This window comes from Cryptococcus neoformans, chromosome 2 (genome assembly GCF_000149385.1).
Source record: "Cryptococcus neoformans var. neoformans B-3501A chromosome 2, whole genome shotgun sequence".
NCBI lineage: Eukaryota > Fungi > Basidiomycota > Tremellomycetes > Tremellales > Cryptococcaceae > Cryptococcus > Cryptococcus deneoformans.
In genome coordinates this window covers 649,723-665,291 of record NC_009178.1, presented here as the reverse complement: position 1 = coordinate 665,291, position 15,569 = coordinate 649,723, and the positions used below count along the sequence as shown (strand labels likewise).

At 48.1% G+C, this 15,569-nt stretch overlaps 7 protein-coding genes across 7 annotated transcripts; 3 read left to right on the top strand and 4 right to left on the bottom strand.

Annotated features, from left to right (window-relative positions):
• Window positions 1–331: 331 nt before the first annotated feature.
• CNBB2480 (hypothetical protein) lies at window positions 332–948 on the top strand (the record flags this gene model as incomplete). The annotated part of the gene is made up of 2 exons (XM_772170.1): window positions 332–423; window positions 507–948. The coding sequence occupies 2 exons, from the start codon at window positions 332–334 to the stop codon at window positions 946–948; spliced, it is 534 nt and encodes a 177-aa protein (XP_777263.1).
• Window positions 949–1,161: 213 nt separating this feature from the next.
• CNBB2470 (hypothetical protein) lies at window positions 1,162–2,888 on the bottom strand (the record flags this gene model as incomplete). Its single annotated transcript, XM_772169.1, has 11 exons — window positions 1,162–1,198; window positions 1,259–1,332; window positions 1,387–1,592; window positions 1,648–1,740; window positions 1,791–1,898; window positions 1,957–2,038; window positions 2,088–2,193; window positions 2,252–2,349; window positions 2,413–2,513; window positions 2,583–2,784; window positions 2,841–2,888. The coding sequence occupies 11 exons, from the start codon at window positions 2,886–2,888 to the stop codon at window positions 1,162–1,164; spliced, it is 1,155 nt and encodes a 384-aa protein (XP_777262.1).
• A 795-nt stretch (window positions 2,889–3,683) lies between these two features.
• Window positions 3,684–4,999, bottom strand: CNBB2460 (hypothetical protein; the record flags this gene model as incomplete). The annotated part of the gene is made up of 2 exons (XM_772168.1): window positions 3,684–4,686; window positions 4,746–4,999. The coding sequence occupies 2 exons, from the start codon at window positions 4,997–4,999 to the stop codon at window positions 3,684–3,686; spliced, it is 1,257 nt and encodes a 418-aa protein (XP_777261.1).
• Window positions 5,000–5,913: 914 nt separating this feature from the next.
• CNBB2450 (hypothetical protein) lies at window positions 5,914–7,059 on the bottom strand (the record flags this gene model as incomplete). The annotated part of the gene is made up of 3 exons (XM_772167.1): window positions 5,914–6,037; window positions 6,091–6,459; window positions 6,512–7,059. 3 exons carry the CDS (start codon window positions 7,057–7,059, stop codon window positions 5,914–5,916), a joined length of 1,041 nt encoding a protein of 346 aa, XP_777260.1.
• A 443-nt stretch (window positions 7,060–7,502) lies between these two features.
• CNBB2440 (hypothetical protein) lies at window positions 7,503–8,009 on the top strand (the record flags this gene model as incomplete). The annotated part of the gene is made up of 4 exons (XM_772166.1): window positions 7,503–7,528; window positions 7,577–7,655; window positions 7,714–7,812; window positions 7,875–8,009. 4 exons carry the CDS (start codon window positions 7,503–7,505, stop codon window positions 8,007–8,009), a joined length of 339 nt encoding a protein of 112 aa, XP_777259.1.
• Window positions 8,010–10,123: 2,114 nt separating this feature from the next.
• CNBB2430 (hypothetical protein) lies at window positions 10,124–13,387 on the top strand (the record flags this gene model as incomplete). The annotated part of the gene is made up of 7 exons (XM_772165.1): window positions 10,124–10,614; window positions 11,020–11,255; window positions 11,311–11,320; window positions 11,371–11,771; window positions 11,819–11,869; window positions 12,000–12,163; window positions 12,734–13,387. The coding sequence occupies 7 exons, from the start codon at window positions 10,124–10,126 to the stop codon at window positions 13,385–13,387; spliced, it is 2,007 nt and encodes a 668-aa protein (XP_777258.1).
• Window positions 13,388–13,699: 312 nt separating this feature from the next.
• Window positions 13,700–14,838, bottom strand: CNBB2420 (hypothetical protein; the record flags this gene model as incomplete). Its single annotated transcript, XM_772164.1, has 8 exons — window positions 13,700–13,741; window positions 13,799–13,863; window positions 13,915–13,963; window positions 14,025–14,278; window positions 14,338–14,480; window positions 14,532–14,599; window positions 14,668–14,721; window positions 14,803–14,838. 8 exons carry the CDS (start codon window positions 14,836–14,838, stop codon window positions 13,700–13,702), a joined length of 711 nt encoding a protein of 236 aa, XP_777257.1.
• Between the last annotated feature and the right edge of the window lie 731 nt (window positions 14,839–15,569).

Below are 15,569 nucleotides of genomic sequence, written 5' to 3'. Positions count from 1 at the left end.
TAAATGACTGATGATGTTTTTCCTTCCTTTCTGCTGTCTCTGCATGTGGCAAATATTATCTTCGAAGTCTGAGCTTTCCTTTGAACGACAGTCTCTGTTCATGTTTCTAGATGAATCAATGGTGATGTGAGGTCGTTATTCACAAGGAGGACATTTAAGGAGCATTATTGGAAGCTGTTTCTCTTCTTTCCGTTTTCAACCGCATCTGTCTGGTGGTATAATCAGCGAATCAAAAGCACAATTTACTTTGTAGCAGACTACGCAAATCAAACAGCCACCAGTCTATCATTGTCAATCAGCCGGCTGAAATAAATTAAAATAACAATACAGAATGAGGTTCCAAAACTCTGTCATTCTTGCTTCTCTCCTTACAGCCCTGGCGGCATACTCTTTGCCTCAGAACGAGAATGGCGGCAGCGACACGTACGTATTCGTTCATCCTTGTGACTTTCAATCCTTTTGCAACAGTTGCGCACATTCAAAGGAACTGATGTCTCTGCTCACAGTTCTGAGTCTTCGGCTGTTGAATCGGGAGATGGCAGCGCAGACTCCACTGGTACTGCCATCTCTGGCGATGCCACAAGCTCTGCTGCCAATGATGAATCTACCGATGCGGCTACTGTTAGTAATACTAGTGCCGATTCTACGGCGTCAGAAACTCTTGCCGTTGCCACTGCCTCGTCTGCCGTTACTGGTGTGAGCGGCTCCTCTGAAAAGGAGGATGTTGTAGCAACATCCGTAACCGGATCTGCCCTTTCTAGCAAGGGAAGTGGAACGGCTTCAGGCGCTAATTCAAATGCAAGTGGCACGAGCAACTCTTCAAGTAACTCGACAGAATCAAGTGCGGGCTTCCAGGTTGCTGGACTGCCTGCTGGCTTTGAATGGGTGATTGGGAGTGGTGCGATGGTTGTTGGCGCCCTCGGCGCGGGCGTTGCCACTCTCTTTTGATTAAGGAATTGAGGGAGAATCCAGCACCAAGAATATTTGCCGAATATGAAGATAGAATACAGAAGGTACCAGGCTTGTGTAAGGACAATTTATCTGGATGCGAGGACGAGTTAGTAGCTATATGCCTTGCGACCTGTGTTCATGGATTGATCTTCCGCCAACCAATCTCTTTGCTGATAAGCCAAGCGCGTTAAATTCATGCAAATACACATATTAGAACATTTCTGTATATTTCTTAGTGCAAGAGTACCTATGAAGACAAAATCAGCATGTTTACATGCAAAGGCGCCAAATCCACACAACAACTTACCACTCCCAATCAAAGTTATTGGCTTGATCACACCAACAGTTACCCCTGGTATGAGCATCACCTTGAGGGCAGTGCTACAATGATTGTCAGGAGCAGCGCCACGAATAATCCGGAGGGGATTCCCTTACCTGGAATGGTTCGTGCCTGTAGCCAATGTCATCAAAGAAATGGATCTGCTCCTTCTTAGCGAAGAGCGCGGCACCGATTGAGTGCACGGGCGCATCTCCCCATCGCTCGTAGTAGAATCCACCTTTCTTGTCAAGGAAATCAAAGAACTCCATGTAAGGCTGAGATCGCCAAAAGTTAAGGTCTCCAATCTCAAAGTTGGACCAGACTGTGCCAATGATCAGTTACACATTACATTGAAGTACAGATACATTCAAACTCACAGTGGCACTTGTTGTAGGTCTCACCGCCGTCGTCGCTTAGGAATTGCATTGCATTGCCTTCAGGAAGATAATCGGGGTGTTCTCCGATGAATTCTTCATTTCATGCATCAGCGACTGTCAGATTTCGTGCCACATCATCTTACCTTTGACAGCGTCCCAAAGAGTGGGAATGGTCTCGATGTACTCGAACAGGGAAATGGTGAAGCCGTACACCTTATTTTGATCCTGCATGACAAGGAAGGGGTCATAGGCTAGCGGTAACACGATATCAGCAAAGGCAAGTTTAACAAAGAGAGCTCTTTGACTTACCGAGATCACAAAAGAACTTGACGGAGGGTTCGATTCGCCAGTAGTAATCATAATTAGCCAGGAGGGGGTGTCGGAAGAAGAACTAGTGAGCCGTTAGCCTCTTGTTGAAGTTTCGCAGGAATCGTACGTACGCCAGAATTGAAGCGGCACATGTTTCGGTAAGGGACAGAGTGACCGTAAATGACCTTTTTCCTGATCATTTCCTCTCGAGCCTTGCTAGCCTTGTCTTCATCAATCCTACGATGAAAATCATCAGTAGAGATTTTGACAAAGGGGGACACCATATCTGTCTTACCATTCAGGCTGATACCAATGTTCGGGATCAATCTTGCCGTAGTAACATTTGGCTTTGGTCATTGATTGAGTGTACCGCTTGAACTCGTCAGAGAAGTCCTAGAATTAACAATTTCAATTTCAGCCCATTGTCTCTATTTCCGACCAAAAACGAATATTTACCTCTTCGTTCAAAAAAACATAATCATATTTAGCCCAATGATTGAATCGATCCTCCATCTGTCGCATAGAGTCGAGGAACGGCCACAAATCCGAATTCCGGGCTAAGCAGCGAGTCGTAAGTAAGTATTGTGCGAGACAACCTTTTACAGACATCGTAGAGAGATACTCACCCAAAACGACAAAGACTGCGTTAGCTCTTCTTCTTCCCTCCAAAGCGGCCTCATTTTCTGCCAGATCGCCAACGACTGGAGGGATGGAGGATTCGGGAGGTGGTTGGCCTTCACGCCACCCGTCTTGTTGCGGCAAAAGGTTCAAGAATGAGGTTTTCTCTCGATAAGTAGGATGAACGGATAGGATGACGTGGAGGAGGAACTGTAGGGGATATCAACACCTGTTTTCACTGGACGATGGACTAGCTGGGGACTGACCACTAATCCTCCAGCCATGGCGATGTATTTCCAACGAGGGATCATCATCTTGGCCAAGGATTTTGGAGATGGAATCGTTTGCCAGGATAGCTCTAGGGATGGAAGGGGGGTGTGAAAGCAAAAAATTGAATAGTTAAGTGAAGGGAGCCGTGGGAGAAAGCGGAGCTGGAGCAGAGAGACTATTATGCTCGTCCTACCGCGGCGAAGTGCGAAGACGCGCCTCCGCAGACAGAAGAAGAATCAAGGTGGAGGCCGCTACGTACTATGTATCTTTGGGCTCACGGTCGGTGTTACCTCTTACCTCATCGCCAGTCCGGCATGCATATGAGCCGGTCCCATGCATAATAGTCTCTTTTCTATGGCCCATGCATGTCTCTCACCTCCAATATCACCCCGAGCATACTTATGGCATACATGCACCGAATCACCGCACCTGCAAAAAAAAGCACCGCCTCGAAACGGATTATTATTTTCATAAACTTGCCATGTTGATTCCGTCGAGACGAATCTGCTGCGTGGGCGAGTCTCATCTTGCGTTTCACCCTCCAGGAGCACTCCTCTGTATCTTCTTCGATCTTTTGTTTTTGCATCTGATCTTCTAATATTATTGGCTGTAGTAGTCTTCCACTTTCCGTAACCTTTTTATGCTTCTTTTTCTGTGATCTCCTTGGATCTCATCTCCTTGGCTGCAATAGTCTTTCACGTTCTAGAACTTCCTTCATGTTCTGTTAGCTTTATATTATATATGTAATAGCTGTGTGTACGTGGTTTCATTCATCTGACTTCTCACGCGAAAAAACGCGATCATGAATATTACGTAATAAATACAAACATCATACTCTATCAGATCATGCTGGGCAATTCTCTCGCCTCGTACAAACACCTCTGCACACTCCGCCCAAGCAGTACAAGGCATTCTCCACAATGACCCCCTCGCAGGTCAACGTCCAACAACTCAATGAGGTCACTGTCGGCGCACACCTTCCTGCTTATCTCTCCCGCCATCCTCCTCCACACGTCCCTGGCCATAGGGAATCTCACGCACGTATGCGCATGCTCGTCCTCCTCCATGGGTCCATTTAAGATCTGCTTCAGCCTTGATAACCTTGTGCTATGAAGCGCGACCAACTTGCTAGCCGAAGTGCGGCCCATCAACACCCTGGCATCTTCTGGCCATTGTGACGGTGGCACACTGACCGCTTTGATACTAGCCAACCTCGCCAAATCTCCAAATTTAAAGAAGCTGGCCATTGAATAAACCTGCACAGGACTCTCATCTACCCAGTGTACCATATGGTCTCTTGCAGTGCTGAGCGCTTTTGCACTTTGGTACCCCAATGCAGCACGAACAACTCGACCAGTCAGCTCGAGCGATGTCAGCAGGCTCGTGGGGGAGGCAGAGATGATCCCCGAAGGGTAAATCAAAGAAAGGAAGGCGGTGAGCACGGTGGAAGATTCTGGTACAGCCCATGTGTATGGGGATGAGGTAGGTGTAGGCGCCGTAACGTCTTTTGGAGGGGGAAGAGGCGGAAGGTCTTGGAATGCTGGAGGAGGTGAGTCTGGGATACGTTCGTTGGTAATCAAGGGAGCAGATAGATCATCGCATGGACTATCCCCATTCTGTCGCTGGTGTGAAGTTAACAAGGAAGCTGCTCCTGGAGATCGGGACAAGTGAGCTGCAAGAAGTTTCGGGAGACAAAGGATATTGCTAAGCGGCGTTGCGTCGCGCTCTCGAGACTGAGCCGGACGATGAGAGTTCGATGGCAACTCGATTGGTACTACACGAGGCTGAGTCGATTGCGTCGATCCGACATTGTTCAACCGCCATATTGGGACAAACCCATAGCTACGCAATTTTCTGTCAGCTGCTCGAATCATCTTTCAAAACGAGACCTCGAGGCTCACTAGATGTGAAAGAAGACAGTCTCCTGCTCCAGTAATTTTCTATGTACCAAGAATCTCTTGTCATCCACGGTCACAAGCTCGATATCACCCACTTTGCCTCCCAGAACTGGTGCAAGAAAAAAATCGGTATCACAATTGGGCAGGGCAGAGTACGCCGGTGCCGGTTCAGAGGGGATGGCAGGGGACCGCGAGCGGACGGGATCAAAGATGTTGGATAGAGATTTGTCGGATGGGTGCTGAGGGTTTTCGTGCATTGGTTGACTCTGTTTCAATGCTGTGCTTAGGCGAGGTTAAAACGTAAGCTTCGATAAACGGTGTCTTGCTGAGATTTTGGAAGCTCAGCCAAGTGTTTATGATGTTTAGCAAAGCCGAAAGGAGAATGAATAGTCAAGCTGGTATTCCAAGCGTCGTCCCATCCATTGGGTCACCTTTCTATAACAGGTCGTGAGGGTGGCCTGCTTTGTCCCACCTCAAAAGGTTGCCGCACAAAGAGGACCGTTCATATCCTTTGCGCACTTGCCCCGTCTTTTTCCTACTTGTGTGCTGACCTGTTGTGGCCGGATAAAGGAGATAAGGGATCCGTTATGTAGTCGGCTTGAACAAACTCGGACAGGAGTGATGGAAGATGGGAAAGGGTGAAAGGATGAAGTGTGTAACATTATGGAAGAAGTGGAAAGGAAGGAAAAGAACGAATTATGATGGAAAAAGTTACGGTTCTATAGTAAGTGGCTGAAAAGTGGGCTGTTGCCGTTTTGGTGGAGGGCGGATGAAGGAGTTCACAGCTTCTCTTCCAGCATGAGGATGGGCCGATCATCGGGGTATCACAGGGTTGTATGGCAACGACCGACATCATTGACATCAACGATGGAATAAAATACAGTCCGTGTACAGGCGACAACAGGCATCGTCCTTTGTATCGATGTCTGTTTTTTAGTCTTAAAACCAACACACAGGCCGTTCCGCCATTTCATCCCACCCGCAAAGTTGGAAATCACCTTGGAGCAGATGTAAACACAATGATATTAACCCCCACCCTACAGCAAGGGCCCAGACTCCATGGAAGGAGAAAGTAATTATATGATATGAAGATGTAGTGAATAATGTTTATACAGATGAATTGAAGATATGAAAGGAACCCAACTCCCCATGACAGACACGACTTCGACACTTAGTCCAGCTTCTTGGCCGGTCCTTGTTCCAAGACATGCTCACCTCCGACACTCCTCCAACGCCCCTTGGAGTCGGCCTCTTCGCGAGTCATTCTGGTCCCAAGCAGTTTGTCCCAGTTGGTGCTACAGAGAGGTAGTCAGTATTGTTGCTTGGCGGTTTAAAATCCTTTGCTCACAAAAATGGCTGGCTAAAGTTGGACTTGATACCGTAGCCCTGATGATGGATGTCATGGTAATCGGCATTGTTGGCAAAGAAGAGCTGGCAAGGATCCCACCATAGTCGGTAACCACAGTGATCATCTACGGTTTTGAGAGTCGAGACCGTAAAGAGCAAAGTCGCTTGTCGGATGGTCATGAAAGAAACCTCTTCGGCTATGGCGGCACCGAGAGTATCAAGAATGAAGCCTTCCACGGGGTGATTATAGAGAGCGCCGAAAGCATAAGGGGCATAGAGACGATGGTGGTGGGAGTGAAAGTTGCGATAGAGCCAGTGATTTGTGTGCATGGATCGGTGCCAAAAATATTGCCAAGTGTCAATCACAAAGCTATGTTCAACATTAGTAAAATGTTTTTGTTAAACCGCAAGAGATTACTCACAAGGCAAAAAGCATTTGCAAAGCAGGGATGCCCCACCAGTACACCCAACGAACAATTGCTTCACCATTGCTTTTCAGCACCTGTTCTCCTATTCTTCTTCCAAGCACGAGCAAAACCCCATCGGCCACCCAAGGCGCTAGGTTACCCATGGCCGCAAGATGGTCCTTCATAACTTCTCTTCTGAATATCACTTCATCGTCCTCAAGCCAGAACATGCCTAGGACTGTTTGAATGACATGCTGCAAAATGACCGCTTTGATCACCTGCGCCACTGTGACTTTGTTCCGCGCCAGCACTTCAGGCGAGTCATGTATTCTGCGTTTTTCAAAATAGGAGAATTGGGCCGTGTCGAGAAAATGGAAGAAGAATGAGTACAGCCAATAAGCCAGCACGGGGGCCGCAAGTGAAACGTATTTGTCGGACATGAATGAGAGAAGATTGGGACGAGTTGTGTGGTAGAAAGGGGCATGGAGGGCGGTAGGAGTAATGCTCGAGAGCATTGTAGAGTTGTGGGCGTAGGCGTGTTGGTAAGGGAAAAACGAAGCCATGGTGGCGATAAGGAGAGTGGGGCTACTGCAAGAGACGAGTTGAAATAGGCGGAGGCAGGAAACGGAGTGGCGAGATGCTCCGAAGGAGATGTTCGGGCAGGCAATGAACAGGCGGTGTACTTGGGGGGACGTGCGGATGGTTAAGGCGGTGGCGTTGGAGGCCGGGGAAGGCTGGGGGGCAGCAGCGCGGGCAGGGGAAGACTAGATACGGATAGATGTTGTTTGGTAAATTTCGGGCAAAAACAACAACACAACGCCGCCTCTTGCTCCTGTGCGTTATTATTCTTGGAATTCTGCACGCATCGGCCCATTCCTCGGCCACCGGCAGGCACCGCCCGCACACCAGCGTTTACGTAACTATAGCATTACTTGCAAAACACAAGAGTGAGCAACGGCGGCTACAGCGATGCACGCGTCGGTCAGTTATCAACAAGCAAGGCAGCATGTCTATAAACACGGTTAACCCATAGTGTGTGAAATAGCCAGCGCAAGTGACATGGCTGACCATCAACTCCAGCGCAGATAATAGTCAGCTTTCACAACTAGAGCAGGAGCTTCTGTGGGAATTTGCCAAACTGAGCGACAAAGTGAAACGTGTACGTCTGCCGCTCTCTCGACTTCAACGCCTGAAAACATCTCACTGACTCTAAATAGGCTGCCAGCTTGGCAAAGTTAACTGCCGAATCTCCCAATGAGTCGCTATTAGCAGAACTGCGAACTTTAGAGAAGCGAATGGGTTTGGTTCTCACACTGGTCAGTAATATGATGAAGGGTTCAAGAATACTTTGCTGAGCGAAAGCACCGTGTCATAATAGGTGAAAGCCTCAGTGTGGGCGGTGATTGTAGATTCACAAGCAGCCGAAGAAGCGAGACAGCAACAATCCGCCGAGTCGGCACCCGAAATATCGTACAACGAAACGCGTTCATGGGATGACAGTATAATGCGGTAACCTTGGAGAAATATATAGCTTTGTAAGTCCACTTTTCGTAGCCGCAATGATGTCTTCTAGTAAAAGGTGTGAGCCTCCAAATCCCTCTCGGGCCCCAGGCGTCCATCTATCTCTCCCTGTCAATCGAGATTTACGAGACAGGGCGTAAAAGGCGTAAGGACGTATATAATATCCATCTTTCCCATTCCCTTGGCAATCTGCAGTGGCAGTCCATAGGATGGAGAAAGAGCCCGGTTTCTGATTGCTTTCGTCAAAGATCAGTGAAGAGAGTAATAAAGGCCCGGGCAGACAAACGTCTTTGTCCCCCTTATCCTTCAGGACGAGGTCGACAAAGGTAGTCACTTGCATCATGGATCTCGAGGCCTGATCGTCTTTTTTTCGAGCTCTCAAGTGAGACGTGGGGTCCGCGATGCATAGCAAGACGACGCCGAATCAGCTTCAAGACCAAAGCTACAGGTCGTGATGCGAGGATTGGTGCCAACAAAAAAATTTAAAACTGGTGGTTTGAGGGGCGATTTCTTTGGAAGGCTGGGATCGCCAACTGTTGAGAGGCTACGGCCCACTGAGCGGATCTCAAACGTGTCGAAGTGAAAGGAAGCTGATACTCGATGATCTTTAGGGCTCTTGAGACCTGCTTTGACAGGAAAGCGCGGTGTAATAATGTGTATTACTATGTATAGAAGCCATCAAAAGTTTGTACAGGGTATACTATCGACATTCATCATCGGTTATCGAGATGAAATTGCTCTTCTTTGATCTCTGATCCATTAAGATGAGTAAGCATTGTGGTAAGGCGTCGTCTCCTGGTCATTCATCGCTGCAGTGATGTAGCATTGGGTCCGCTACAGCCGACAGGTTAAGTTTAATACAGTTTAATAGCCAAGCGGATAGCAGCAGTCACTCGGTTAGATAACGTTTAAACTCACGATTTTCCTGTCCTTGTATGCCATACATGAATGACATCCAACTTCCATTCGTGTAGTACGACATTACGGCAACAACATGCTGACCACATGGTTGACATACGTATATGTTGAAGAGGTCATTAATTAACATTCTTGTATTGCGTTTTCGGCCCTTCTGGGCTTCTTCCTGTTTTGCGATTCGCGACAACAACACGTATCATGAGCTGTTTCTCATAAAAAAAAGGATACCATCATTAAAGAACATGACTTTATCAATAAGGCCAGTAGTCAGCAGTGTCATATGTATGGCACATGACACTGGCGAAGGTAGTGGCGGTCACCTGTGGCGAAAATGGATGATCGAAGAAGGAAAAGAACTGACTGTTATTTCGTGCTACGTTCCTACCGTTTGGTTTTATAAATAGTGTAAACCTTCTTTCTATATTGAAGACAACTGGACCGCCGTAATATGGCGGGGTCTGGGCAGTGACATACGAGGATGATGACGCTGACGTCCTCACGCTTTTGCCTGTTTTACCGAAGTTCCCATTCATCCTATGAGTACTTGCAGAGGTATCCCCAACCTTTCGTAAACCAGCTGCTGGGTGGGGAATTAGAGATTCAACAAAGGAATGCGCCTTGGAGCGTTTGCATACTGTTATCCATTAACATAAGATGCAAAATGGTCCTGGTGGAACTGAGACGATTCGGACCGGAAACAGAAATGGGGCCAACGCAGAAATAGCAATAGAAATCAGGGTCTGGAGTTCGTTTGTGGTTTTTTTCTGGGCGGGCTTGGGTCGGCAGTGGGCGCGATGCGGTTAAGGTACAATTGAAAGGCCAGAAATACAGGATGCACTGGATGGGGAGGCAGATAGAATGCCGGAGCCCACTGAGAATGCATGGTCTAAATAGAATACTGTGAGGTATTGCTTGGAATAAACCACATCTTGTTGTTTTGACGCATCGAAGTTTGAGGGACAACAAGCTGAAAGCAAGCCAAGCCTCTTTAGTCCCCGGACGCGTCCCCACACGCCCCGCTAACGACGAGCGCCTTTTAGTCCGTCGTTGCAGACCTTCTCCGTCTTCTCTTTCACACATACACACACCCACCGCTCTTCCCGCTCTTTTTGCCATTTCGGTATCCCACGTTAACCTGCAACGCACAACAAAGGAAGCGCCAGCTGTTTCCCATCCAGCCCTTTCAACATGCTCCCCCGACCGCCGCCAAAGGATCAGTTCCTGTCTCCCAACTCTGACTACATCAATCAAGACCTGGCAGAAGCAGTACGCGACTCAGTCCGCATAAAATCCTCTCCCTCTTCCAACCAAAGTCACAACTCTTATTCGTCCGCTCAACCGCCTGACGACCCATACACCCATACTGGCACTCGACGCACACCGTCTCCTAATCCTCCGCGCCCTATCGACGTTTTTAATCCCACCAAGCCATCCTACGACGAGGTGTCACCATCTTGGCCTGAAGTCGACAATTTTGACGCTATGGCTTCCGGCCCAGCCTCAGATCAACCGGCGCTTCCCTCTGCAAGGATGCAGCAACTGCAGAATCCCTTTGAAGAGGATGAGATTGAGCCTGTCGGCACAGGGCCTGTCAAGCCTCCGGGCTTCAGGAATTTTACTCTAGAGGAAAATGGTACTGTCCACCCAAGAAGGACCAAGTTTTCAAGGGCACAAACTGGGTGGGTTTCATGTCTTTTTTTTTCTTTGTGCTAGGATGCGTCCCATCGTTTTGAGAGTTGTTGGTGGTGTGCTCGGCTTTTCCCTTGGCCAGTCGCCTGTCTTCGCCTGGCATTCTGGAATGTCGGGATGAGTTTGCGACAGAAAGCTGGAGGGAAGAATCAAAGGAGGTGCCGAAGGATGTCTCACCACGCCTGCAGGTCGCCACTTTTTGCTATAGTCTTCGCATCTCTTGTTCTTTTCGTCACCCGTAGATCAAAAGCGACTTGTAGCTAACGAAAACACTTCACATTACTTTATCTCTATCATTCCCACATACGGAATAATCAACCTTCGCTATCGAACTGCCATATCTCAATCTCTGCTTCGACATTCCTCTCGCCTTATTTGACCGTATCTTTCTATAGCACTACAACGTCGAGCTCATCTACCAGTTATCTTCTTGGGTCCAGCCCACCCTCAGGTCACACAAATAAAATCCGCACGCGACGTTCTCTTTCAACCAATTCATACGGTTTTTCAGGTGATGCGCCCGCCATGGCGGCTTTGACGGAAGGACAGAGGAAAGGGGTTGATGAGAAGAAGGGGAGTAGACACGCAGATGTTATCGATACATGGGATCCTACCGGATTGGGAAGTGCTAGTAAGTCGTGATCTTGAATCTTTTGCAACTCGAGACTGATGTATATGATTTACAGTGTGGCATCAGTAGGTCGACCTGACAAAAGCGGATGTGAAAAGTACTAATCTTTACGTAGCGCTGGTCCCTATGATGCCGCTGCCCCGTCTCGCAACGCCAACCTCCCCACAACTAAAGCCCCCATGAAGGCATTTCACAAATCAGCAAGCCCCGTCGTGCCACCTCGTGGACCCAATACCATTTCTTTATCTCCTCCTGCTCCCCCCGCAAAGGATACTCCCAGAGACATTCCTGAATCTGACCGGCGCCGTCCTTCGCGAGGAATCTCTACTGGTCGTCGATCAGCTGGTGGAGGTCTCACCGGTCAATACTCCACAAGTGTACCGAAAGACGGTGGGTATTTCCCCAACATAGGGGAGGAAGATCCGCAGGATGAGGCGACCCTTGCCAGGATTGAAAGGCAGAGAGAGAGGGAATCCAAGAGAAAGGCTCTGAAAGCAGCTTGGGGAATTGATACTCGTAAGCCGGCTTGTTAGAAGGAAGCATAAAAGCTCACCGCCCCGTAGCCGAGCCATTTGAAGACTACGGAGGCACACCCAACGATGGGCCCATTGATGGTAAGCGCATGCGTGGCCGAGAGATGCGTCTATACTAATCAAGGATCGCTATACATAGTTACCGATGATGACTATTTCCCTGAGTCTGTTTCCGCGCCTCTTCCAATCGGTCGCAGCATTCGATCTCCAGGATTCAGGCTTGGTAGCGATCCTCGAACTCCTTCCATCAAAGAAGATTCAATGTCGCCCACCCTAGAATCACCCCCACCTTTTCGTGCCGTCGTCACAGCAACAAATGTTCCCCCCGGCGGGATCAAGCGAACTAAAAGCTTGATGCAAAAGATCAAAACTATGGTGCGTCATAAACCCGAATCTGAACACACACTTTCCAGTGGAAGTAATGGGAGGCTGGGAATCGGTGGAGGAAGAAGTATGAGTATGAGTACAGGTTTGTCGGGGATCGCGGCGGCCGAAAAGGGTCAGCAAACGACGCCCAACGTTCGACGTTTATCGTCTATCTCGACGTCTGCGCGCAGTCCTAGCCTGACGGGTTCTCCCGTGTTGGAGGAAACAGAGTCGGAACTGGAGGACGCGCAGTCATCGCATGGCGGACACGGAGCAGCAGAAGGTAATGGCTTGGGGTTATACCGTGACGAAAGGAGGGCGGGGTGGTGAAGCTCGGAAAGTAGAGCGTAGCCTAAAACCTTCATTCCTTGTATCTTTTTTTTTTGCGCGGGAATAGATGCGCTTTTGTTGGAAGAAAAGCTGGCTTTCAATACACAGCGCGCATACTGTAGCGTCAAGTGACTTGTTGAAAAGAAGCCTCACATCCTCTTTTTGTATATCAAATCGTTGACATATGCTATTGAATATAATCATTGCGTGGAGATCATGTTGGCTGATTTGTTTTCTCTTCGATTGTAGCGCGAAAATCCCAATATACCATTCCGTGGCCAGTCCCGTGACAATCGACCTTATTCGCCCAACCGCGAACCTTCGCCTATGCCATCTGAGGCTCCGAGCGATGATGTTGTATCTCCTGCAGGATCCGCAACTGCTGCCCGCTATCCTCATCTGTTCGACAAGGGCTCCGGTAGGCCGCCTTCAAATAAGAGATCCGCTTCATCTGCCGCAACATTCACATCTTCTTTTCAGGCTGAGTCACCAAGATCAGTTCCTATCACTTCCGGTGAAGAAAGTTTGATTGCTGTAGCTGGGGATGACAAGCCAAGTCCGGTGAACGGCGCTGTAAAGAGAGAAGGGATCCCCAGCACCGCTCCAGATGGCTACACTATTGTAGAATCTCCTTCATCCAAGGGTCGTGCTATTCGAGCACTCCAGCGAGAAGCTGAACACCATACTCGTTCAGCTTCTTATGGTGCGACTCCTTCTCCGAGAGGGGTAATGGCAGCCCCTCCCGTTGCTCCCGTTCTGCCTAACTTTGATGATTACTGGTCTAGACGTGAGAAGGTCAGATCCGGTTCAGATACGTTGGATAGTGGGGACTTGAGGGAAACCAAGGAACTGAAGAGGAAAACCAGTATGGTGAAAAAGTTGAGAGATAGAATTGTGAAGTAGAAGCTGCTCTGGTGATCTGTCAGCTTGCATATGTGGCGCTGGGGAATTCTGTATCGCCTGCAAAGAGTAGTAAAACTAGGACGCGAATGTAATAGATACCACTTGTGTAGCATTTCGAGGTTTGTTTCCATGTATATGGCTCCACGGTATGTATACCGTAATCCCAACCAGGCGTCTCCATCTCCATAAGAAGTGCTGATTAACAAAAAAATTGATACATGTTTTGTACTTCACACAACAGTCAATTCATAATAATACAGAATATTACGCACTCATGCCGTAAGATATTCAATGGCCGCACACATTTAATGATCATTCTTGCCATTGCTTGTCAGCATCCGTAAGGGGAACATACTTTTCGCCATATCTACCATTAGCGCAATGCACGGGCCTTAATTAAACTGCACTTGCCATGACTCCAAACAGTTTCTTCTTGGTCACGTCACCGTTAGCTGACTTGTCGACTTGCCACACATCTAACTCGTCTATCAGAAATCTTGCTTGAAAGTTCTGAGGAAAATGCAAACCTTGTGATCCTTTTCCAACAGGAATAAACATCCTCCCAGGCTTGGCTAGCTATAGATAACGTTGTTTAGGTTCGTCTACACCTCGGGAGTCTCGAAAAGAGTTAACCCACTTGGTCTACCAACTCGTCAGGAAATTCTGGAGCAGCTGCTCCAACGTGAATGACCGTGAAGGGAGCATATTCTTTTGATCCTTTTCGCCCATCACCGCAAAGCATCAGAACCCCCCCGCCTTCAACATTATGCTTGTCGAGGACTTTGACTCCATCATCGGCAAGGTTGCGTATCGATTGAGATACCAGACCTTGAATATGATCTATGCCAACAACTAGAGACTTGGGTGATAGATAGTGAAAGACGGCCGTCACTGGTTACCGATAGGTATGAGCTTGATATGGACTAACCAGAGAAATGCGTGAAGCTTACAGTAACCAGATCCGCTTCCCACATCCAAGATCCGAGGAGGCTCTTCCCCACCATTCTGGGTCTGAGGCAGGAGCTCAAGGAGGTTTTCACATGCATGAGCATGCATGTGAGGAGCGGATATAGTTGCTCCAAATCCGATTTTCCTGAAATAATGACGTTCGTAAAAAGGTTGATAACGACACCAGGTCACTTACTGAGGGGAATCCTCATAGGCAAATGTACGAAGTGGTACATAGTGTTTTCTATCCACCTTCATCATAGCCTACAAGAGAGGGAAAGTACAATAGGTAGGCTTCATGTTGAACAGAGCTTTGAATAGGACAGACTCACAGCTGCCACCCGAGAAGAGTGAATTAAGCCAGAGCTTTTCATGTTCTCAATAAGCTAATAGTAATGCAAAACGTTCAGCACCCAGCACTCTAGTGACAATGCATTTTGAAGGCCGATGTGAGAGTTGCGACATACTTCAACATTGGTGCGCCCACTTGATAACCATGCCATGATTGATAAGAGTTCAAGGAATTATCAACTGGTATCACTAGAGGATCGTAGTGAGAAAGTGGATTAATGGTTGGAGCTGCTGCTTCGGTCGGTCTTGCCTCCACCGAGAGCCTCCACCTTCCATTTCTATTCGTTAATTTACTGCTTTTCTCCGAAAGACGCAACCTGGTCGGGTGATCGGCGATCGGTGGTCGGTGAATTGATCCACCTTCGGCCTTCTCCGGCCCCGTCATCATTTCACCTTATTTAGCTTTTCAGCTTCGTTCACCCCAAGAAATTCCCCACGTAAACTGATCGAATCGCTGGTGTATGACTCGAGATAACAGGATAATAACCGGGGAAAGACAAAGTTGGAACAGCTTGTGGGCCTGGCCACCAGAATAGAACTATCAGCCGCCATACGCTGCAATACCACTGATCGGGCCGTAGGAGGTTCACATTATGCTGATCACATGGTACCATCTTTTGGACGTATTGCATGCCATCTAGCCAACTGTTCATTGGAGAAGAGCATATTAGAAATTGCATTATCGTGTGCTCAAAAAAAGAATCTAATAGGATAATGTAGCGCTAAAGTGAGATGTGTCAGACGACAGACAAGTAGTGGCACAATATTTTCATTCACCACTTCTGTATCCTCCGAATGCCATTCTTTTTCAATTTATTGACTCGGTTCCAAAGTAAGGATCATTGTAGTGTTGATCTTAAAAGTACGTTCGTCCATCCCAAAA